Source organism: Anabrus simplex, chromosome 1 (genome assembly GCF_040414725.1).
Source record: "Anabrus simplex isolate iqAnaSimp1 chromosome 1, ASM4041472v1, whole genome shotgun sequence".
NCBI classification, from domain to species: Eukaryota; Metazoa; Arthropoda; class Insecta; order Orthoptera; family Tettigoniidae; genus Anabrus; species Anabrus simplex.
The window spans coordinates 472,471,833-472,498,526 of record NC_090265.1 but is presented as its reverse complement, the minus strand read 5'-3'; the positions used below and the strand labels follow the sequence as shown (position 1 = coordinate 472,498,526).

Below are 26,694 nucleotides of genomic sequence, written 5' to 3'. Positions count from 1 at the left end.
TCTACGAGATAAATAATTCATTGGAGAAATATTGTTTTTACTAACCTAATGGCGCAACTTACATCAGTGCAAATAGAATCGTGGGAATATAGATCCCCACTAAGAACACTAATTTAATTTCACTTTATATACACTGCAGTGGATAAATAATTTGATAAATCTTCGTATAAACTTTAGCACTAACACAATGACAGAAAAAACACGCACCAGTAATATAACCGCGAGATTAAAAACCGCACAAAGCAACTGAAAGAGCTGCCAACTGATTCATTGAGACCTCCCCTATTACCAGAGTAAATGTCCGGCTCCATGGCTAAATGGTTAGCGCGCTGGCCTTTGGTCACAGGGATCCCGGGTTCGATTCCCGGCAGGGTCTGGAATTTTAACCATCATTGGGTGTACGTGTTGTCGTCATCATCATTTCATCCTCATCACGACTCGCAGGTCGCCTATGGGAGTCAAATCAAAAGATCTGCATCTAGCGAGTCGAACATGTCCTCGGATACTTCCGGCACTAAACGTCATACGCTATTTCATTTCACCAGAGTAAATTACATTGTAATGCGGGATAACATTTAGGGTCAGTCAAAGATTCTTTGACTCACCTACGAATTCCTTATTTTTGACACAAAAGGAAGATGGATATTTTAATAAGCATGCGTGAGATAGATTACCTCCACTTACTCTTTACTTTCCAACCCAGACGATGCTACTCTCTAGTGGCAGATTCGCTTACCACGTTCAACATAAGCACGGCCAACTGGATCCCTCGCTGCGCTCCGGGTAGCAGGAGACATCGAGTAGTTCTACCCCCTTGCGGGAGAGGAAGTAACTATAAACGGGATCAGTGAAAGTTGATCCCGGTTTACGGTATACTCCGCCGGCTAGGGGGAGTGTTGCAAGCTTGGCTGCGCCTGCGTATTGCTTCCTTCAGGCTACAGGCAAGGGCTCACTTCACATGAGCACGAGCCTTGTTCCCCGGGAGAACGGCGCTAGGTGTTCGACAGATCTCGTCCTGATTTGCACAAAACACAAATTCATATCGTACTCAAAACACGAAAAGGCACCAGGATAATTGTACTGTACATAAATAATATTCCTTACAGTTCCAAGCTACGTGCTGGAGCCCGGTAGCACGTACTGACCGGCCGCCACTGTTCAGTGTGATTATTACTTAGTTATTGTTTATATATTCCACATTTAGATTGTGATGTGTGGATTAATTGAAAACACTTTTAGTGCTGAAATAACTTCTTAATATCACTCAGACTGTAAGATATAAACAATAGTAAAAGTAGTAAACAGAAATGAAATCACTGGTTGAACAACATGTATTCAGGTTTGTGACCAGTCGTTACAAATAATAAGCTTCACTATGATGAATTGTTTTACTAAAGTCAGTGTTGATTCTCTTCATATTATTGACTAAGGTGGGCATTTTTAATCTTTTCATTCTTTGAAGAAAATTTTGTATATTCCATTACAGCTGTAGAAACAGTAACCCATAAAGCATGGTATCAGAGGGGACACACAAACCAAGATTTCAGCCTCCCAGTGTGAGGTAATACATTGCTAGGTACTGACGGCATCACAGGGTAGACTGTAGCAGACTTTGCTTGCCACATCATCTTGATAGAAAATTATAAGAAGAATATTCAAAGCGGCATGTTTCTGATGACAGTGTAATGAGTATGTGGCGTCTTTTTATTCATGAATCAATATTGAAACACATAAAGCAATGTACAGAAACAGAGGCAAAACAATAACAAGTAACTATGCATATTAAGAATAATAATTTCATCTTTTCAATAGCATTTAAAATTACTTCATTGGCGGTTCTAGATAAATAATATATTCCAGTGGCTCTAGCCATAAGGATACGATAGTAGTGCACTGATATGCATTCCTATTTAACATTGTTACCATTCTTGTTCAAGCATTTATTTCAATGGAACACCAAGGCATTGATGTTGGCAGGGAAGAGACCTGCGTCCATCTTTGAAGCCATGTTATGATAGCATACCGAGCGGTTGTGTCATCATCGAATCACTTATCCCACAGGAACTTCTTCAACAGTCCGAAGAGATCGAAATCACTGGGTGCGGTAGGGGCTGTGGGAAGGATGGTCCACCAGTACCTCTCACCGAAAATGCCATAATAATTCACATGTACTGTTGGCTGCATGTGGTCTAACATTGTTGTGGAGCAACACAATGCCTGTTGAGAGAAGTCCAGGTAATTTTCTGCTAATTGCAACCATTAAATGCTCCAGCATGACACAGTAACTGAATGTACATACTGCTGCTCACCTGGTGAGAAATTTAACCATCTGCACCATCCTCCCTACAACTCCAACCTAGCACCCATTGTTTTCCATCACTTTGACCATTGAAGAAATAACTGGGAGGTAAGAGATTCAATGATGATGTGGCCATTCAGCATACTGTCATGACATGGCTTCACAACCTAGATGCAGATTTCTTCCATGCCAGCATCGATGTAGTGGTGTACCGTTGGAACAAGTGCTTGGAGAAGAATGGTCATTATGTTGAATAATAATGTGTATTGGTGCCCAAGTACTGTGTATCCTTGAACTTGCCTGTAAGATAAAGTTTCTCTGTGTGAGCTCTTGTTACCTTATTTTTTGAAGCACCCTTCTATCTATCTACGAATCAATTGAAGTTCTTGTTTGTTTGTTTTTTTTGCTAGTGGCTTTACATTGCACTGACACAGATAGGTCTTATGGCGACGATGGGACTGGAAAGGGCTAGGAGTGGGAAGGAAGCGGCCGTGGCCTTAATTAAGGTACAGCCCCAGCATTTTCCTGGTGTAAAAATGGGAAACCACGGAATACCATCTTCAGGGCTGCCGATAGTGAGATTCGAACCCACTATCTCCCAGATGCAAGCTCACAGCCGCGCGCCCCTAACTGCATGGCTAACTCGCCCAGTAATTGAAGTTCTAAGTCCCTACAACTAACCTACAATTTTGGCATTCAATCATTACTAAGAAGACTTAATATTTGAAATTATGTGATAACAAGTGTAACAAATGAAATAAAACTTACCACAATGTACAGAGGTTCATTGGTTGGACCAAGAGCAGTGATGGTTTCTGGAGCTAAGAAAGCATGTGGCTTGCGTTCATAGTGAAAAAGAGTGCCAGCAAACCTAAGACTTCGTGGAAAGTCTATTCTCCAGTTTCCATTCAGGTAATAATGGTTTGATGCATTTCTAATTGCTGAAAACAGATTTTATATTACTCAGTTCTATAGTATTCTCTTTTTCATGTATGCAAAAACTCACAATTATGATACAGAGAAATATAGTTAGAGCCATGTTATTACTTCACACCATAGTAAACTTAATTTAAACAACACTAAAATGATAGTCGAGTTCTAACTCACCAAATGCAAGTTAAAAGCTACTGTACATCATTCAATGATATTTTTGTTTGAAAGCATTTTAGTTAACAACCGGCTCCATACTCTAACCCCTATGGTAAGAATGAATTGATTATAAACCATAGTTTAATTTTGTTATAATATCAGCTACTGAAAATTACAAACCAAAGAACTATTTATTTGAATTATTACTAGCAGGAATTAGATTAATTAATGTTGAGATGGTAATATTAAAACCATCAAAATAGCAAGTCACAAGATCAGTCCAATGTGAACACAAACCTAAATAGTTGTTGGATGCTCTTACTTCTTCAACTTTAATATTTGTTGCACCAGCTGGTATCAAGAGAATATCATTGTAACCTGAAATAAAAAACAAAATCAAAGTTTGTGATTCTATAAGAAAGAAAGACAATAAAGATGTTCCACCTATTCAATACAATAATAAATTGTTGCACAAATTAATGTTGCAACATGTTTAATATGTTATGGGACCGGTTTTGACATATATCCATGTCATCATCAGCCGATACAAAAATGGCAAGTACCGGTAGTCAATGCACACAAAACATTAAAGGGTAATTGTAACACTTATGAGACTTTTCTTGAAGAATGAATAATTGAAGTTCATGTAGCACTTTTCAGTGAAGATAATTTTTTGTAGATAAATCATTATTATATTGAATAGGTGGAACATCTTTCCCTATACATCCAGCAATTCACTTTGAAATTTGAAGTACAATAACCTCTCTGAAGAACAGAATCTGTAATAAAGAACATTTATAAGCCAATAATAAAATTCAGACTTCTAGTTTAATGTAACTTTTGATATCATGACCATAACCATGGGACCTTCAGCTTTATGTGGAATCCAAACCATAGGGATGGAACATTTCATGTCAAAAATCCCCTACAGATTGGCAGAGATTCAAACAACAGTGATAATGCTACTTGGCTGTCATAACTCCAAGCCAATAATTGATTATGTCAGGTTAAATTGTAATCCTAAACACCTCTAACAGCCTCTTATGGCAATATTCCTACTTTTTTAATTTTGTAGAAAATTTGGACTGTCTACATCTTTTTGCTAGGGGCTTTACGTCGCACCGACACAGATAGGTCTTATGGCGACGATGGGACAGGAAAGGCCTAGGAGTTGGAAGGAAGCGGCCGTGGCCTTAATTAAGGTACAGCCCCAGCATTTGCCTGGTGTGAAAATGGGAAACCACGGAAAACCATTTTCAGGGCTGCCGATAGTGGGATTCGAACCTACTATCTCCCGGATGCAAGCTCACAGCCGCGCGCCTCTACGCGCACGGCCAACTCGCCCGGTGTCTACATCTTGAAGAGGTGATTAAGAATGCATGTCAAATATTAATCCACTATATAGAAACATAAATGAATTGTACCTGAGTTAGTGTAAACCACTTTAAACTATATACCAAGTCCTATTGGACCATCTCCAAAGGAGGATCGTTTATCAACAGAATTACCATAAAACTATTCTGATTTAAAAAAAAGAAAAAGCAGAGCTCAATGTAATTACAGCTATCTAGTACAAGGCCATCTTTACAGGAAATCAATATCAATCTACTTATTTTTGTATAGATTATAAAACAACAGATCCATGTCAAGTTCAGTACACAACACAATGTTAGTACAATATTTTAAAACCTGGACAGTGTCACTTAAGTGTATAAAGAGCAATGTCTCAATAGTTCTGATCTCTTAAGCAATGGTTCAGCAGTGTAACTCACCAACTTGCAAGTCATCCATTTCCAATACTCCTGAAATAGTTTGGCAGCTGCTTCCATCACCACGACACTCTCGGCATTTATCTTCTTTAGCAGGAGAACCAAGCATCATGTCACAACCCACAGGCTACACATAAAAATAACACAGGGAATTAAAACTGGATCCATAACAGGAAATCAGTTACACCCTAAAAGAACAATAATCCTTCCTTGTATACTAAACTCAGAATGCTTTTAAGAAATTTTTAAGTTGATTCAGGTGTGCAGTATCAGTGAATGTTCAGAGCAACCATGATTTAAAAACATACTTACATTTTTTGAATAGCTCAAGAAAGTAATTTTATATACTTATTTAATTTATTCTCAACAAAAGAGACAGCAATTGTGGGTGATCAGAAGGATGCAGAATACAATGAAACTTAAAAAATATATATAATAGAAATGTAATATAATGAGTCATTATTATCTAATGAGAAGAATATAAATGGTGGTTTAATATTGTCAAAAAATCCTTCAAAATATTTAATGAGTGATATATATCTGTAAATGAGAGGCCCAGCTTCTTGAGATAGGAACTCGTGTCCTTAAACGAAGTTCCCCTGGCTCCAAACAAAAGTCCCCTTACTTCCCATGCGTAACCAATTGTGTTATAGCTCTCACTTAAATGAAGGATGCATGGACAGTAGATGGCTCTCTACTCCTCATTCACTATCATTGCCTGCTCTGAGTGGGATCCAACAAGAGGCATTTGTTTTCCTTATGGTTGATAGTGATAATATCCGCTCACCTCGTTGATCCATCTTCTGAAAGGCAATGCACTTCCTTGCAAACCTCCCATTTTGTCCTCCACAAGGCCGTTACAATGAAAGAACGCACCTTGAGATGGTGCATGTTCCTCTGTAAATCTCTCTTGGAGCAGTAGCCCAACATATAGCCCAGTGTCTCAGGTTTGTTACATCCTAGGTGGCGACACTGAATCATTTATGAAGTTTAAAAACCATTTATTTAACTACTTAGTTACATAATACGAGTCAAAATTTGTCCATTCTATGAAATACGATTCCTTCATGTCACATGGAAACACTGCATGTTCTTTCCCTACCTGAAGCTTTTTGAAACAATCACAGGTTAACAGTTTGTATTGCAATCTAATAGTGATTTGTTCTTCATGCATAGAGACCTCTTCTTTAACATCCACAAAGCATCATTCAGAATAGTGTAGGGCCTTCTTTTGGCGCCATACAGGCAACGATATGAGGAGGCATTCCATCCCACCTTCCAGAAATATTCCTGAGGCATATTCAACTGTTCTTCCTGCAATTGCACACGTAGATCATCCAGTGTCTGTGCAGGTGGTGATGGCAATGCTGACAATGTTTTTCATTGGTACACATCTGGAAACCTTTCAGACCGAGGAAAGATGTCCATGCCTCATAGAGCCTGTTGCATGCCACGAGCTGTATGGATGCAAACATTATCTTGCTCTGTAATGGCATTTGGTATGCTGCAAAAAAAATAGCAGGAAATGGGGTCACAGATCATCATCGACATATCTGTGATATCTCAGTTTCTTTAAAAAACACGAGAGGTGATCAGGAGTCATAGGTTATGGCACCCTAAATCATAATACTTGGTGTTTGGGATGTATTACTTTGACTAATCAGTGCTAAATTGTTGCATTTTCCTTCATGGCACAAAAAACCTGATGTGACCATCATCTGCATTAAGATTGTCAAATGTAGTGCAAGGCAATAGACTACACAATCTCTTTTGATGAGGTGCCACTATCTGCTACAGCATGTTGACAGATGTAATGAGCTTCTCTGTCTGTAACGTGTCTGATGGGACTAGTACCTGGTCTACATGATGTACAACTTTTATGTATCCACATTTGTATGGTTAGTATTACTGTTTATAGGACGAGATGACTATTGGGCTTCATGCTGCATTTTCAAAATAGGTCTAAATGGTGTTCTTCAACTCGAGTTCGATGCATGGCTTGTAATACACACACTTTGGACTTTCCAAACTGTTCTATGTTACATTTATACACTGGATGATGACAAATACTGCCCCCTTTATCATGTGCTACTTGTCTTTAACCATTTACATTTAACCATTGGTAATCTGTGTTACTTTAATAGTATTGCAAATGATATAAGATCTCGTATTGCTCCTTATAGGTGGAGCAATGTCCATGTCCTGTTCTAATTAATTACCCTTTGTAAAACTATTTTATGGACTTACAGCATCTATGATCATGCTTCTTTCTTGATGGCTGCAGTATTTTTTCATCTGTCTTTTGGCCCAGGCCAGAGCAAAATATAGTTCCCACTGAAGTATTGGTCCCTTCATGGTTGTGACAGTATGGAAGCTGGCACTAAGTAATAACGTTCAGAACATGACCTGTGTGTAAAGGTCAGTATTGCTGCAATATCACATTCTGTCTCAGTGAGGAAAACAATGACAAACTACCTTACTCTTCATCATGCCTCGTATGCTTCATTATGGCACCGTCGTCGGTTTTTGTGGTTTGCCTATAGTTGCATATCGTATGGTGGCGAGTTTTGAGGATCCAACCAGCCCCCAGGCCTCACACATCCATAAGCTGCACTCATTTGAAAAAAAATAGCGCACCATGATTGAATCACGCTAGTTTAATTAAGGTTGCCACACACGATCGTCATAGGCTGATATGTGTCCAATTTGTGTTTAATGTTGATTTCCGGTGTATAATTGCCACTAGGGTGTACATGTACCTCTCTCAGCCATAGATCCAACACACCAAATAAGGCCTTACAAGTAGCAGTGTGATCCACAGAGCCATGTTGAGCTTACACTGAGCATGCCCCAACTGCCTTTGACCAGCTAGATGAGTTTGAGGCAAGTCGCATCGTCGGACTAACAGGTTGGAAATTTCGGTGCATTTCTCGCAACGTGAACTGTTCTATGTGTTGGTGTTGGATGCAGTGGGAATGTGCAGGTGCACATAAGCACCGAGAAAGCTCGGATTGACCTCAGCGAACCACCAGCAGGGAGGATTGTTTCTTAATGCAACAGGCTGTAAGCATCCACTGACGTCGCTGCGCATCATCCAGAGGCACGTCAAGGCAGCTGGGGATATGCTTATCTTCAGCGACGAATCACGGTTCTGTATGGATGCAGACGACCGCCGAATTCGAGTCTGGAGACGTTCTGGCCAGTGGAGTGACCCACGTTTCATTGTCGAGTGGCACACGGTCTCAGCGAGAGGTGTCATGATGTGGGATGCTATTTCCTACTATTCTCGCTCCTCGCTGGTGGTGATTGAACGAACCACGACGGCGCGGCAATGCGTCCAGGAAATTCTGCTACCGCGTGTGCTTCCCTTTCTGGTGCAGTTCGACAGCCCCATTTTCCAGGAGGATAATGCCCAGTCTCACATAGCACAGGAATTTCTGGCCTGTCTTCGAGACGTCAACAAGCTCCCTTGGCCAGCAAGATCTCCAGACCTCTTACTAATCGAGAACGTTTAGAACCAGCTTGGACCGCAAATTCGACCAGCGACAACTACGGCAGAAGCGGAGGGTCAGTTGAGCCAGCTGTGGCATGGTTTCTCTCAGGAGAACATCCGATGGCTCTAGGCCTCCATGCCCGACAGGTTCGCCACCTGTCTTCTTGTTGCGAGTGGTCTAACAACGTACTAAATTTATCCTGAGTGGCTCAGACGGTTGAGGAGCTGGCCTTCTGGCCCCAACCTGGCTCAGATCGGTGGTATTTGAAGGTGCTCAAATACGTTAGCCTCGTGTCGGTAGATTTACTGGCAGGTAAAAGGACTCCTGCGGGACAAAATTCCGGTACTTCGGCGTCTCCGAAGACCATCAAAAGTAGTTAGTGGGACGTAAAAAACATTATTAAAATGTATCCTACAAGTGCTTGTTACCGTGCAATAAATGCTTGGTGTAGTACAGTTTTTCTTATACTTGTACTACCATATCTTGTGCTTCCACCCACTTATGTGTCCCTGCGATGGTTCCATCATGGTGCGCATTTTTAATATTTTATTTTTGCAAATGAGTGTACTTACTTCACGTATCGTCTGATCCGTTCCTCCATTCCTGTATTAGTATTCTTCCTGGCCTTTCCCCAATTACTTGGGGCTGGCTATATGTCTGAATTTAGATTGACGAATGCTTTTCCTGGCTCTAACCCTATGGCAGCGCTGTATTCACTATTGCATGTTTCTGTGGTGGTTTGTAGTGTAATGTGCTGTACGTAGCTGAAGATGTGCATTAAGATGAAACACACACCCAGCCAAGTAGCCGGACTTCCCCATTCCAGTACTGATACTGTAAACTGCTACTGTTCTCCCAAATTGTGTTCCATTCTTCATTTTACAACTTAACAAGAGGATAACGTCCATGCCCACTTATAATGTTAATGATATATTTATTATCCTTTGATTTTTCTTGGCATTTCACCAACTTCCGTGTCCGGCTCCATAGCTAAATGGTCAGCCTCTTGGCCTTTGGTCCTCAAGGCCAATGGTTCGATTCCTAGCTGGGTTGAGGGGTTTTAATCGTAAAGTGTTAATTCTCTCGGCTCGGGGAGAGGATGTCTGCAACTCACACACCACATTCGATACTATCCTCCACCACAATAACACGCAGTGTGACGTACACGGCAGACTCGCGCAATCTCATCAGAGGTTCTGCCTTACAAGAGCTATACCCAGGCTATCAACAGCTACACGAAATTTTAATTATACTCCCCTTTATAAGGTGTGCCACTTTAATTCCTTTATTGCATAAAATGCATCGATTTCCGTTCCTTTATTTCCCATTTTCTTATCCATAAAATAACTTAGCTTTTATTACGGACAGTTACTACATATAACACAATAACACATGTTAAGAAACAGTTTCCACACATCAGCACAGAGGGTGATGATCGAGAGTGGTACAACGGATAAACAACAGCTCGATACTCGAACTTACCAGACACTGACCATCCACGCAGACGTCAAGTTTTTCCTCATCACAACGTGTACCATCATGGACTTTCTTGCTATACCTGTAGTAAAATCTGTCCCCTCGAGGCATACAGTTCAGTTCGCACTTGTTCGGAGCTCGTGTGTATGGGATCCAACTGAAATGAAAAGAATATTAAAACTAAAATTGAAACTGCGAAAATAAATAAATAAATAAATAAATAAATAAATAAATAAATAAATAAATAAATAAATAAATAAATAAATAAATAAATAAATAAATAAATAAATAAATAAATAAATAAATAAATAAATAAATAAATAAATAAATAAATAAATAAATAAATAAGCCTACATTCACTGATTGGCTCAATTTAAGAAGTATGTATTGTACATAGTAATCAAGTGTACATACTTAAAGGATGAAAATGAAAACCTACAATCTGTTTTCCAGTCATTGGCCGGGTCAGGGATGGAATTAATGAAGCAGATATAGGCTATTAATACGATGGGGTCGCCACTCCCAAAGTGATTTTTATTAATGACTGATAGATGCTATGAAATTAGAATGGAGAGTATTGCTGGAATGAAAGATGACAGGGAAAACCGGAGTACCCGGAGAAAAACCTGTCCCGCCTCCGCTTTGTCCAGCATAAATCTCACATGGAACGACCGGGATTTGAACCACGGTATCCAGCGGTGAGAGGCCAACGCGCTGCCGTCTGAGCTACGGAGGCTCCACTTAAAGGATATTGTACCATTTTACAAGTTTGAATCTTCGTAAGTATTAACTAAAACCCCGATTTTTACTTCTTTTCATTAGCGCCTTCCTAGATGATTGCCCAATTTTGAGGAGCAGTCATTAAACGGAAGAAATGAGTATATTAACGCAAGACGAAGTTAGGTATGTAGTGTATGTAGTGCAGTCAATAAAGCCAAACAATACGGCAGGAGAAAGTTGTCACACTGACACCGTGATAGTCCAATATTTGCTGACCATCTGGCTGGGTAGCAGTCGTACCAGCAACCTAAGACTCTAAATGTTGATAATACCGTGATATGAGTAATATTGTGAGAGTGTATCTCGATATTACTGAGCAAGAGAGGAGCCGATTTTGTGCAAAAGTGTGTCGAGGAAGAAGTAACTCTACACTGAGCATGATGGTGCTTACTGCCAGTAACAAGCATGATTTCTAGTATTAAATGAAAATTATAACTACGAATGTGTGTGCCGCAGGTGATACGAAGCTTGTTGAAATACTATATACGTTATAGAAGTTATTTTTGGTAATAGAACGGTCCATATTTTGATATATATATTCACGTGTTGAACAAGCGATTTTACCTCATTGTTTTCACATGGCAATCTTATAAAACTGACTGGATATTATAGAAAGCAAACAATGAGGTTGTGTGGAGCACAGTGCAGGATCTTGAAAGTCATCGTATGTCATTTGAGCCATGAACAGAAACGATTGTTCCTGAAAGTTAATAGACCAAGGGAAACTTATCACTGCAGGAAAGATGTGTCAAACAAGGGTTCTACATCGAAGTGCGATTCTCGGATACTCCAGATGAAAAATGTTTTGATTCTTATTTGAAGGACGAACCGCTCTGTAATGGCACCGACTGGATCCAATGTGAATTTTGCTGCTGCTTTAGACCAATGACTTGCGTTCGTGTACAAAAAAATTGCAGCAAATCTTCGGACATAAGCTCCAATAGTGAGAGTGGTGGACGAAGAAACTCCGAAGATCACGTTTATCAATATTGTGTGTTAAATAACACTGATTTACGAGGGGCAGATATCTGACATGAGGTTTACTGTTTCTAGTGCAGTTTGTCATGCTGATTACAAATATGAAAACCGTTTTTCTGTACCGCCTTAGGTTTTGAAGATGTTGACAAAGGTTTATTTTCCATGGAACAGCGTTCATCGAGAATTGTTTTCAATGTTTTTCGTTATTTTTCATACGAAGCCGAACATTTTAATTTTCTTCTTTTTATTGTCAGTAATAGTGAACACTATGGCGTCCAGAGGGTGCACAAATTCACCATATCTCTATTACTACTTGTGCGGCTATGTAACAGCCAAATCCAATATGTGCCATATTGTGCACTTGCACTAATCTTAGCTAATGTTCATTAATACCCCATTTATTAATCAGTGCTCCACTGGAACTCCTGCCTGTGAGTTGTTTTTCTTTGATACTATGTTAAACATTTGTAAATGGTTGATAACAGACAACTAAGGCCACGGCCGCTTCCTTCCCACTCCTAGCCCTTTCCTGTCTCATCGTCGCCATGAGACCTGTCTGTGTCGGTGCGACGTAAAAGTAACTAGCAAAAAAAGAAAAGAAAAAAGACAAATGGTTTGCATGTTTTGAATCAAGATGTTTAAGTTGGCTTAGAATGCGCTGCATATTTTGAATCAACATGTATCATTTGTCTTAGAATGCATGTTGAATACCAAGATGTCCGCCGAAAGTACTTTTGTTTATTAGTGTAATTGGCCAACGGCCATAGCCGTGTTGAAACACCGGATCCCGTGAGATCTCCGAAGTTAAGCACCATTGGGCGTGGTCAAGATTTGGATGGGTTGCCACGCGCTGTTGGTGGGGGTAAGGGAATGGAGGAGCGTAAAGGAACTGGCCACCCTACCGTACGTAAACTCCGGCTCAGGCACACGCCTGCGGAGGTTCGGACCTGCCTTCGGGCAGAATACACCCTTACCTTAGTGTAATTGGTATTTTATTTCGTACCTACTATAATTTGTATTTTTAGCTTGCTTATATGAAAATATAAAATGTGTGTTGTTCCTATAAAATAATATCACGATATTACTAATTCCTTTTCATGGTATTACTGAATATAGGCCTATCACGATATTGCATAGTACTTCAACCTTAAAAATATTGATTAAGTTGTCGATAATCTTTATACTTCACATCATTATGATAATTGTAATTCGTGTCTTCGATAGTTCGCAATCGATTGTTCACTCATTAAGTATAACACCAAAGAACCAAGAATATACCACGATATTACCAACCTTGACCATATGTGCCACAGAATTATCTATTTTTTTATGTAGTGTTGTTCTTTCTATCCTTTCGTTGGTTATCTTGCAAAGCACGCGTAAAACATGCCTAACCTAAACGTCGACCAGAATCTAACTTTTTGGATATCCAGTGATTATTTCTGAAAAGTCAGTATTTTCGAGACAAAAGTAAAGTCGGTATGGAAGAAACGTGGACTTGGATCAGGATTATTTTCCTGGACTTGGAACCTTCCAACAGCGGCTTGACATCCACGATACGGCAATTCTGATACGGCAAACACAAAATATTATTATTATTATTATTATTATTATTATTATTATTATTATTATTATTATTATTATTATTATTATTTCCAACACTTTCTCCGAGAAAATGCTGGATTAGAATTTCTTTGAAATCCCTAATCTAGTCCTTTAAAATCGCAGCTATCCCAAGGCTCACAATAAGAGACCGCCGACATGAACCGAGAGCTGATGACAAAGATGGTCCAACCCTCATATACGAACCAATGTCATTGGCATTATATTTGATTCCTTATGAAGTATGATCATGCCATGAATGTACTGTACAGTACGTAGCATAGTAATGAAATGGCGTATGGCTTTTAGTGCCGGGAGTGCCCGAGGACATGTTCAGCTCGCCAGGTGCAGGTCTTTCGATTTGACTCCCTTAGGCGACCTGCGCATCATGATGAGGATGAAATAATGATGATGAAGACGACACATACACCCAGTCCCCGTGCCAGGGAAATTAACCAATGATGGTTAAAATTCCCGACCCTGCCGAGAATCGAACCCAGGACCCCTGTGACCAAAGGCCAGCACACTAACCATTTAGCCATGGAGCCGGACAGCATAGTAATGTAACGACGGTTCAGATCCCCTTACGAGCAGGCGACCTATCCTACTTATGAGTATCACGGGTTTATCTACATTTAATTTGACAGGGGCTAGCAGTAGTTCTGTTCCTTTACTACAGTTTTAATAATTTTGACGCTTGCAGTTTCAACCTTTCTTGCTACTACTTATAAAATCGAATCACTTACCTGGGCACAGGATTGATTCCATGGTCTGAAAAATTAAGAAATTAGTATAATCTAATTCATGGATTTCTGTTAAGTTGGTAATTAAACAAGTAAACCTACCGCACGTAAACTCTGTCTCAGAATGTATGTCCAGTGGCCTTCACGCCGGAAAGGATAATCTCGCCAATGTTCGACCATGGTATGAGAAAGACGTCTACCATTTTAACTCGGAGGAATCATACAGGATTATAACTCCATAAAGAGGCACATGCTTTCACATTTACTTTCTTCGTCACTTAACCCTAGAATTAATTTTTGGTAAATAGTCATTTAAAATGGTAGAAATTAATTTTTCATTCCATTTCTACAATAAAACAATTAATTATAATTTCTGATAAGTACATCTCCTTGGCTGAATGGTCAGCATATTGGCCTTCGGTTCAGAGAGACCCGAGTTTGATTCACGCACGGGCCGAAGATATTAGCCAAGCCTGGGTTATTCCGTACGTTCGGGGGCTAGGAATTGTGTTCAACTTATTAGACACCTTCATTTACACACAACACATGACACAACAAACTCCACAGAAATACGCATTAGTGAATACATCCCTCCACATCGAGTTGGCGTCAGGAAAGACAACCGGCTGTAATACTGATATTATTGTACTGCCAACCTCCAGTAACTGGAAGAAAGAAGAAGAAGAAGAAGAAGAAGAAGAAGAAGAAGAAGAAGAAGAAGAAGAAGAAGAAGAAGAAGTTACGTATAATTACCCCTCCTGAATACCCCGGAATCGCCGACCCCCAGTAACTGGAAGAAGGAAGAAGAACACACCGAAATAGCAAGGAAACCCATCTTGTTACTAGGCGAGAGGCTGATTGGGGAACAATTTCATTTGAATAATGTATGACACAGACCCGATAATCTTGGTTTGATTTTGGATCCAGTAAAGCGTCCTTTTGGTTTAAACTTACGTAGAAAGATGTGTACATCATTCAATCGAATAAGAGCCCAACATACTGGATGCCAGTACTGGAATCATAACGGGAAGATATCTGAGATCGTGACTGTGGTAACACGCCTCAGACATTTCTCCATATCGCCATGGGCTGCCCACTTTGAAAATTTAAAGGAACGTTCTTGGACATGCACGAGGTCAGGGTCGAAGCAGTGCAGACCTCAGAAGCCATTGCTCTGAGATAATTTGTAGTTGTTATTGATCAGGCACCTATTCTGTCTTTATAATATATATTTATAAATAATATGTGATTTAATTTGCTATTTATTTTACGTCACACCAACACAAGCACCTCTCATGGCGACAATGGGACAGGAAAGGGCTAGGACTAAAAAGAAAAGCTTCCGTGGCCTTAATTAAGATACAATCTCAGTACTTCTCTGGTGTGCAAATGGGAAACCACGGAAAACCATCCTCAGATTTGCCGACAGTGGGGTTTGAACCCACCATCTCCCGAGTGCAAGTTCATAGTGACCTGGCGAAAACTACATAACCAACTCATTCGGTTAATTTAATTTGCATCTCTATACCATACGAAATAATAATAATAATAATAATAATAATAATAATAATAATAATAATAATAATAATAATAATAATAAATATTCATATTGGATTTGGGTGGCGTTCACATACATATTCAACCAATCAATTATAGATATATACTTTTGTGATTTTTGTTTTGCTGGAAGTTTAACCTTACTCAGTGCATGGTTTCATAACTGGCAGCGCCGCATTTGCGACGATCAAACCAAAGAGCCATATTAACGCGGGTATGTTTGTGTTAGTGGTTGATGAAGTCAGCAATCATCATAGTGTCGCTTTTGATGTATCGTGGATTATTTGAAAAATAAAGGTGAGGTCATTTTTCTTTGACTGGTAGACATACTTTGAAACTTTATTTTTGTGGGTATGGAGGTTTGAGACTGTGTTGACAATGTTACTTATACGTTTGTGCGCTTCTGTAAAACACTTCTTCTATATTTATGATGGTGAAGAGGCTTGTTGTTTCAAGGGGCCTAACATCTAAAGTCATCGGCGACTTCTGTATTTCTATATTACAAAATGTTTTTACTGTAAATTTTATATTTTCATTAATAACCTTACAAACATATTTGGCATTTAAAAACTATTACTTTTACATCGATTAAGAATGTCTGTATATTTTTACTTTTAATTATATGTACAATATTTCATCTCATGATTCGAGCAGGCCCCTAAAATATATGTTAATAAAACCATTTTTATTTGAGATATTACCATCGCCCCTTCTGGATTTTTTCTATTTGTTTTACGTCGCACCGACACAGATAGGTCGTACGGCGACGATAGGACAGGAAAAGCCTAGGAATGGGAAGGACGCGGCCGTGGCCTTAATTAAGGTACAGCCCCAGCATTTGTCTGCTGTGAAAATGGCAAACCACGGAAAACCATCTTCAGGGCTGCCGACAGTGGGGATCGAACCCACTATCTCCCGGATGAGAGCTCACAGCTGCGTGCTCCTAACCGCACGGCCAACTCGCCCAGTTCTGGAATTTTCGGGGACGCTGGGTAAGGACATGGAAGGTAACAGCTGTGGTCTTAGTCAAAGTACAGCCCCGGGATTCTCATGGTGAGAAAGTGGGAAACCGTGAAAATTAATCTTGAAAGCTGCTGACAGCAGGTTTCCAACCCACCACTTCCCGAATGCAAACTTACTACTACTCGACCCGTACAAAGCAGCCAACGGGTTTCGTCTATCGGTGAATGAATGAATTAATTAAAATCAAATGAAATGGCGTATGGCTTTTAGTGCCGGGAGTGTCCAAGGACAAGTTCGGCTCGCCAGATGCAGGTCTTTCTATTTTACTCCTCTAGGCGACCTGCGCGTCGTGATGAAGATGAAATGATGATGAAGACGACACATACACCCGGCCCCAGTGCCAGCAGAATTAACCAATTATGGTTAAAATTACTGACCCTGGCGGGAATCGAACCCGGAACCTCTGTGACAAAAAGCCAGCAGGCCAACCATTTATACATGGAGCCGGACAATGAATTAATGATTTAGCATGAATCAATCAATCAATCAATAAAGAATGTATATTAAAGGGAAGAAAACAATTGAGCAGGAATATTGGATAGGTATGAAATTTGAAAATATTGCTGATCCTTACACCATCACCATCTTCATCATGGTCATCATCATCATCATCATCGTCATTTTTATTGAATGACTACTCCAAATGTTAAAGGAAATGGCCACCCTACCGCACGTAAACTCCGGCTCTGGAACACCTCTGCGGAGGTTCGGACCTGCCTTCGGGCAGAATAACCCTTACCTACCTACTCCAAATGTTAGTTATTTTAACAATATGATACGATTAAATTAATTTGTTCTTTTAGAGTTCGTAATGCGGCTTGAAAGTCTGTGTTTAAAATGTATCTTCAAGGCAGAATATTAACGACAATCAGTATCATAAATATTGTTAATTGAAATGAGATCTGTTGTGAAGATAAGGAACATCGATCCCGGTTGAAACTACTGCTCATTTTCGGCTTCATGAGCACGCACTGCTCCAGGTAGCATACAATACGCACGGCGCGCTTATTAACAATTACCCGCAGGCGAGACATGTGCAATCTTCTGCCGAACTGTTAGTGATTAGCGTCAAGAACAATCTACCTCCCAGGGCGTAGTTGACTAACAGTCCATTGACCACCTGGAGGAGCTGCAACAAGCAATTCTAATTCAAATGGACTCGCTGTAGCTATGAAATTGCTTAAATAAAAAATGATGCATGTACCTATGGGTACACTCGAAGGTTTGTTTGTAATGGTGCACTAATTTGTATTGTAAATGACTACAACATTTTGAATGTCTTGTGTAGCCTATTCCTGAACTGGATATGATTGAAGTTGCTGCTACTAATGGTAAAGGCAAATGATTTTTTTACAATTTATTTTACGTCGCACCGACACAGATAGGTCTTATAGCGACAATGGGATAGGAAAGGCTTAGGAGTAGGAAAGAAGCGGCCGTGGCCTTAATTAAGGTACAGTCGCAGCATTTGCCTGGTGTGAAACCACGGAAAACCATCAAACCATCTTCAGGCTGGGGCTCGAACCCACTACCTCACGGATGCAAGTTCACATCTGCGCGCCCCTAACCGCACGGCCAAATCACCCGGTGAAAGAATACTTGCGAAATCTCTAGCCTGAAGTAAAATGAACTATATTTATGAAGTCAAAACGCAAGGAGCGTGAAACTATCTAAAGGAATGACCTTTCAATTTTTATTCCTAGATCGAACAGCTGCCAGCTGCCAGAAAACACGTGGATTACGGTATCATTGCGTCCTTTCAAGTCTGACTGCATTTTATTGGTTGTTTGAAGTAATTAAGTGCATTTTAATTTTAGTTTTATTAATTCGTTATTTACTCAGTTTATATACTGTACCTGTCTATGATTCTTTGTAAAAAACTATACTTTCTCTTTTGAATTCGTCTGGAGCTCGCAGAGGCCTGGAGTGAGTAAAGGAAGGAAGGAAGGAAGGAAGGAAGGAAGGAAGGAAGGAAGGAAGGAAGGAAGACGAGCTTGAGGACATGTTACAGTATTATACAATATCATCACGTCCGAGAAAAATAGATACATAGATACTCCTACTTGATGGATGGTGAGGCGATCAAAATTTTCACTAACTAATCAGCTATCAAAAATGAATTAGATCACAGAACTATTTCGACAATCGTTACTTACTCGTAGAATCGTCCTTCGAAGGGCACTTTGTTAAATGCGGCACACTGTTCCGCTCGGAAGTCGCTCGACGCTTCCGGGCAGTCCTGAAACAGAACGAGAGAAAGTTTAATTACAATAAATAATGAAGCATTTTCCTTACATCGGTAATTGTACATTACTTTGAAACACTGCAAATAATTACTGAAATATGTGAGATAAGGTGATTCATCTGTCGTTAATTTTTATTGCTTAATTGGATATTAGCCTCAGGTATATTTCCTCCACGTAGACGTAATAACAAACGCCAAGAAATTGGAAATATGTACCGTAGTAATCCATTTACGATCTGGAAGCCAACGACAAGGAGTTGTAGCCGTCAAACTCCGCAAATACCTCCGACCTCATTCAAAAGGGAATGTACAGTACAATATTTGGAAGAGAAAGCCAACAACTAACCTAATGTGCCATAGAGTTCATCTTGAGAAGAAAATCTTACAAGCAAAGCAAAGCCATCAACGTAAACGATATGAAGACCCCTGGATTTGTGGAAGATAAAAGCTTCCACTATGCATAAACCTGCTACTAATTTCTGCAGCAGGTCAGCAGTGGAAATCCCTTTTCTATATTTCTAGTTTTCCCGAGAGGGAATCAAAACCATGTCCTTGGGGAAGAAATCCTTTTCCCCAAAGATAATCTTATAGAGAGTAAATACTTGGTTGAAGGACAAATTAAATTAAATATACTGCTGTGAAAAATTTAAGGACGAGATAAATAACACAACATATCACATCACCTGCTGGGTGGAAATAACATGTTGCCAGAGGTCTCCCACATGTCCATGTAGACCTGGCGTGAGGTTAACGATACTATAGCACCAGATGGATCTAGTCCCACAAAACGAGGCAGTTGAAGGAACGGGACAAGGCAGTGTGAGTGAACCAGCAAGCTATTTCGGTGCTCTGTGGTGGTGTTATTCATTACAACAGAGACAACATCTGGATGACTTCACACGGGAAACTGGAAGAAGGACGAAGTGTGACGAGTGTAGTCCAGGCGTTTGGTACTGCCCACAGCGTTGTTTCACGTGCATAGAGAACATTCTGAACCACAGACACTGCTTTCCGAGGAGAGGAGGGGCTCGACCACGGTCAACTACAGCTGCAGATGACCGCTGCACTGTGCGACAGGCAAGAAGAGATTAACGTCAAACAGCGAGTGCAATTGCAACCACATTCAACAGGACTGCAAGGCACCCAATCTCACACTCCACAGTGGCACGGTGGCCCATGGGGGTGGTCTGTGTGTTCCGCTGACACCCGCACATCGGCGGCGCCGTTTACGATGGTGTCAATAGCATCAGGTCTGGACCGACGGTGAGTAGGGTCGCGTGTTCTCCGATGAGAGCGGATTCCGTCCGAGTAGTGATTCTAGACGAACCCTCATCTGGTGAGAGGTGTTAACACGTGGTCCAAGTTTTATGGTGTGGCGAGGCATAATGTTGCATGGGCTTACCGGTCTCCAAATATTTGAACGGGGTACACTCATCGGTCGACGACATTGTGGCAGTGTACACTCCTTCCCCATGGGCGTCTTTTCAGGGGTGCATTAGGTCCTTACTTCATGTTTATGGATTACAATGGACGACCACATCGAAGAGAGCAGATTGGGAGTTCTTGGAACGAGAGGATATTCGGCGAGTGGATTAGCCTTCCCCCCCGCCCCATCGAGCAAGTGTGGGACATGTTGGACAGACGTATTGCAGCATGTCCGCATGCACCAACGACCATCCAGCAGTTGTCAACCGCGCTGGTGGAGGAATGGAACGCCCTACCACAAGAAATCCTTACCAATCTTGTGGCCAGCACGGGAACGCGTTGCAGAGCATGCATCGCTGTCCGTGGTGATCACACACCTTTTTAAGAACCATGTTCCTTCTTTTGTGATGTGCAGTCGCAGTGACTTACGTGTCATTTATGTTCGTCTCATCGCACATTCCTTTCAGTTGCCTACCATACCATACTGTAGCAGTTCTTCCCATGTATGGTTCTAGTTTAATCGAGCTATGTTACTTGGCAGTGACAACGTCCTTAATTTTTGCATAGCAATGTATATTACAAACATGTCATCATCATCATCATCTGTTTACCCTCCAGGTTCGGTTTTTCCCTCGGACTCAGCGAGGGATCCCACCTCTACCGCCTCAAGGGCAGTGTCCTGGAGCTTCAGACTCTTGGTCGGGGATACAACTGGGGAGTATGACCAGTACCTCGCCCAGGCGGCCTCACCTGCTACGCTGAACAGGGGCCTTGTGGAGGGATGGGAAGATTGGAAGGGATAGGCAAGGAAGAGGGAAGGAAGCGGCCGTGGCCTTAAGTTAGGTACCATCCCGGCATTCGCCTGGAGGAGAAGTGGGAAACCACGGAAAACCACTTCCAGGATGGCTGAGGTGGGAATCGAACCCACCTCTACTCAGTTGACCTCCCGAGGCTGAGTGGACCCCGTTCCAGCCCTCGTACCACTTTTCAAATTTCGTGGCAGAGCCGGGAATCGAACCCGGGCCTCCGGGGGTGGCAGCTAATCACGCTAACCATTACACCACAGAGGCGGACATATTACAAACATGTACGGACATTTAAACGATAAGGACAAACTGGCAATTCGTACTTTCATTTTAAATTATAATTTTTTCACTAAACTTTAAACCAAGCTCGATAGTTGCAGTCGCTTAAGTGCGGCCAGTAACCAGTATTCGGGAGATAGTGGGTTCGAGCCCCACTGTCGGCAGCCCTGAAGATGGTTTTCCGTGGTTTCCCATTTTCACACCAGGCAAATGCCGGGGCTGTACCTTAATTAAGGCCACGGCCGCTTCCTTCCCAGTTCCATCGTCGCCATAAGACCTGTCTGTGTCGGTGCGACGTAAAACAAATAATAAATAAACAACTAAACTTTAAGGAGTACAGATCTAACCACTCCCACATCATTCACTGCAATCAATTGCTCAACGGCCTGCCACTTGAAGGGTATTGGGATACCAAAAAACAATTAGCTCTGACGAGGGCAAGAGCGTAGAGCTGTACCCTAAAAGGCACTACGGCGTAGTTTGAGGGTTAACGAAATGGTATGAATTCCCAGAGTCGTCTAATATTAATTGTATCCAATATTATTGTGATAGTTAAGAGAGTTTGATTAAAATCCTCTAGAAACAAGTTTCTAACATTCTGCGCAGTGATAATTTACTACCCGTTGATATGGATATTACTAATGAGTAATTTTAAATCTCGGCCTTCAAGCTTTCTACAGAACAGTCAGTGCTGCCCAGATGATTTATTTTCTCTGTAGCATTTGCGATGAACGATTTACCAGCCGAGAAAGAAGCTTTCTTAATTAGTCTTCTCTTCGGTGACATCACCATTGTAGGCCTAAGTGACATCAGCCAGGCTCTCCAGTCTAGCAATCAACCAGCACGCTAATAGCTTTAATAAATCCAAACGTTACCGCATGTTTGTTTCACTTTCAACGCCTATGAAGACAGCATGTTGTTTGTCGAGCAGAGATACTGCAGTATGAACAACGTTTTTGTTCCTTGGCTGGCCTATGCTGAAAGAAATTATTTTTTCTCTGCTAATGGCTGTGTAAGGCCAATCACTCAACCCACCTGTTAAATGCCAACACTGCATTAAGGCATAACGTATGTTATGTAAAATTTAGTTAAGTTAACCCAGGGATAGTGAACCTAGTGAACGTTGTGACACGCGAACACGATTTCGGTGGCACGGGACATGCAGATATTAACGTTTGCATATACCTCTTTATATACATATCTCGTGCATCATATAGTCATAGTGTTTCAGGTTTATGAAATAACCGAAAATCTAAATTCTAGTTCCATTCGGTAGTGCATAACGGCAACACTGCAACAATGAGTGGTCTGAAATAAATGTCAGATGCGGCCGGCGAGCCATTCGCTCACCCACATCACTCAATCAGTAAAGATTGGCTTGCGTGTGGTTGCCAGCAGCGCGTAATTATTCTTAGTACGTAACTGTTTATTCAATTTTGTAAGACAAATAGTTTGAAATAATAACATTAAGTTATTTATTAGACCACCTAATCAATACAAAATCGTCTTGGATGATTTACATAAATTTGTTAGCTAGTAGTGGTAAATATGTAAATCATCCAAGACGATTTTGTATTGATTAGGTGGTCTAATAAATAACTTAATGTTATTATTTCAATCTAATATCATCAATACGGACCAAAAATGATATTTATTACATGTAAAGACAAATAGTTGCCAAGAGATTATCCCAATTTCCAGATTTGGAGAAACTATCGCACTTTATTTCAAAACTTCATATTGCTCAAGTGAGCGATATTAAGGTCAATTTTTTAGTGGTTAGAAATTGGCAGTTTACAAATGGAGTTGACTGAATTTCAAGAAAGTATATGGGTGAACAAATTCGTACATTCGTGAAAATCGAGGGTGCTGTCTCCAGAGGACGGAGAACTTAATACTTGAACAGTGGAACAGCCTCGGCCATGAAGAAATTTGCTACAGCGCTACTTCCTTTGTTTGGGTCACCATACGCTTGCGAGCAGCCATTTTCCACAATGAACGTTGTGAAGTCAACAGTTAGAAACCGTCTTGGTTCAGACCTAAGTGCTTCTTGTATGTTATTGATGATGATGCTTGTTGTTTAAAGGGACCTAACATCTAGGTCATCAGCCCATAATGGTACGAAATGAGACGAAAGGAAATGACAAATTAAAAGTCCAAACTCCTCTACTGATCAGAATTTAAAACGCGAGGACGAGAAATGACTGGACGGATGGATATGAATTTAAAACAATCAGTGGAACTGACCCACAGTGCCTCACACGCACAGAAGCTGGCGTAAAACAATGGTATTACTGACCAAGGGACGGATACTGAATCGATGATGCTTGTAGTCGAAAGGGTCTAAAATCCAAGTCATCGGCCCCTCATAATGGTACTTACCGCTAGGAAAGTAGAACCATGGTATTTGTCATGTTGCGGTACTAATCAAGAGTAGCGTAGACTCGCGGTATTCCACACACATTATGGTACTACAGGTAATGAAATTCGCACATGGAATACAGACCTACGATGTTTCGTACATTGCGGCACCATTTACAGGCAACGCAAAACCTATCGTGTTCATCAGGATCATCACATAAGTGTACTACTGTAAGCACAGGGACTCGCGCTGTCCCGTGGTATTCCTCATATAGTGGGTACTTTTTTTTACGTCGCACCGACACAGATATGTCTTACGGCGACGATGGGATAGGGAAGACCTAGGAAATGGGAGGAAGCGGCCGTGGCCTTAATTAAGGTACAGCCCCGGCATTTGCCTGGTGTGAAAGTGGGAAACCACGGAAAACCATCTTCAGGGCAGCCGACAGTGGGGCTCGAACCCACTATCTCCCGATTACTGGATACTGACCGCACTTAAGCGACTGCAGCTATCGAGCTCGGTCACATAGTGGGTACTAATCTTACGCAAGCCAGAACCATGGTGTCACTCAATTAGTGCTACTAATCACAGGTACTGTAAAAGCCGGCAACGCACTCTGTTGCTACTAATCACTAGGGAGCGGATTTTTATGTAATTACATATTTTTTTGCGTAAGTTTTAACGCAAGTTACGAAGTTCATTATTCCTATTGTGCATCCCTAAGTGTAAAAACTGAATCTTATTTCACATAAAAACACATATTTTCACATTTCTTAAATGTAAATACATATTTTAAGAAAATCTATAATAAGCACATAAATCGACAATATTTGTTGATCAATAAAATTTAAAATGCTTCTGTGTTATAAAATAATGCTCATATTTTCATTTTACGATTACGGTATTGTTTTTAACAGTGTATTTAACATAATGTATCTGAATGTTTCGGCTATTTATGGACTTCCCTCCATAAGTTCTAAAACTTGCTGGTCACTGCCTACGTCGTTACATTTAGACAGCGATTTGATTTGATGCACAAGATGTTTCCTTGCATGATGTCATTTCAACTCTTTATAAGTCAGCCCTCTCGGGTTTTGTTTATATAATATCAGCGAAAGGCAATCACCGAGAGATAAGGTGTAATTCCGTTACGACATGGGAGACTCGGAAGAATATTGCCCCACCATTAGGTAGTGGAATTTCATCACTCCTAAGACTAAGGTTAGCTGTTCGGGTCCATATATCACTCCCGTGGTCGTGTGAATTTGTATGGATTTATAAGAAATATTTCCTTCAGTGTCCGCTGCTATTCTTTTTACTGAAACAGTGATTCACCGTAAATGCGTGTGTCGTAACCTGCAAAACAATGCCAAAAGAGAAGTCGAGTACAAGGTCGCGTCTTCAACAATATGTAGTGGAATTTAAAAGCATTTTCACTACCGATGGAAAAGTATTATTTTGCCAACCGTGTGGTAAAACAGTACGTGCAGATCAACGTTCTCAAGTAACCCAGCATTTGTCTGGAAATAAGCATACTGCGGCTGCTTCGCGTGTGCGTTCGCGACAATTACTAATAGCTGAACCAGCTACTTCAAATGCAGGCCCATCTAAATATTCCCAATATTATTTAGATGTGTGCAGAACATTTGTTTGCGCCGACATTCCTCTTGGTAAAATAAATAATCCGGGACTGAGAAATTTCCTAACCAAGTACATTAATTTTGAGCCTCCAGACGAATCCACATTAAGGAAAAACTATCTCCTAAAATGTTACGAAGAAACTTTACAGAGAATTTGGGCAGTATGTGATAGCGAAAAACTGTGGGTGAGCATTGACGAAACCACGGATTCAAGTGGCAGAAAAGTAGGAAATGTTGTACTTGATGTGTTGAAGAATGACAAAACTGCTTGCGAACATTCTTATTTGCTAGCGTGTAAAGAAATGCTTGCTGCAAACCATGTCACTGTAGCTAGGTTATTCAATGAAGCCATGCACTTACTTTGGCCAAAATGTATAAAATACGACCATATATTGCTTTTCCTTACTGACAGTGCAGCTTACATGAAAAAGGCAGCCGAAGGCCTTTCTGAGAGCTTTCCGAAAATGATACACGTAACTTGCGTTGTTCATGCTCTACACAGGTTATGTGAAACTGTGCGGGCTCAGTATCCTCAAGTGGATAAATTAGTGTCTAATGGCAAAAAAGTATTCTTAAAAGTACCCTCAAGAATCGACCTCTTTAAAGAGAAAAACTCGGATCTTGCGCTTCCTCCTCTGCCTATTGTTACGCGGTGGGGTACCTGGCTTAGCGCTGTGGTATACTACGCAGACAATTTCGAACGTTTTGCATCCGTTGTGAACGTGCTAGATAAAAACGACGCGTCGTCAATTGAGATTCTTCAAGAGATACTAAAAGACAGCTCTTTGAAAAATGATTTGGCGTTTATATCTGCCAATCTAAGCTTCTTGTGTAAAACTATAGACATACTTGAAAAATCCACTTACCTGTTGTCCGAAACAGTGAAGGAAGTGCGCGCTGTTGAAAATAAATTAGATTCGCTCCCGGCTTCGCAGGTACAGGGACTGTTAAAGGTCAAATATAAAGATTTGTTCAGGAAAAACAGAGGATTTCAAACAATGTGCCAAATTTCTAATGCATTAGAGGGTGCTCATGTTGGCGAAATTGATGGCGTTATTGTTGGTGACATTCCTCTCTTTAACTATGCTCGTCTAACTTCTTGTGATGTGGAGCGATCGTTTTCGCAG

The 26,694-nt window shown here is 40.7% G+C and overlaps 1 protein-coding gene across 1 annotated transcript in view; it reads right to left on the bottom strand.

Annotated features, from left to right (window-relative positions):
• The window catches only part of Ppn (Papilin), a 408,909-nt gene that overhangs the window by 208,870 nt on the left and 173,345 nt on the right, over nucleotides 1-26,694 (bottom strand). The window contains exons 5-9 of the mRNA XM_068227548.1: nucleotides 18,967-19,049; nucleotides 10,134-10,284; nucleotides 5,161-5,284; nucleotides 3,686-3,766; nucleotides 3,068-3,240 (exon numbers count right to left, since the gene is read on the bottom strand). Of these exons, the coding sequence (XP_068083649.1) occupies nucleotides 3,068-3,240; nucleotides 3,686-3,766; nucleotides 5,161-5,284; nucleotides 10,134-10,284; nucleotides 18,967-19,049 (612 nt within the window). The remainder of the gene's footprint in view (nucleotides 1-3,067; nucleotides 3,241-3,685; nucleotides 3,767-5,160; nucleotides 5,285-10,133; nucleotides 10,285-18,966; nucleotides 19,050-26,694) is intronic.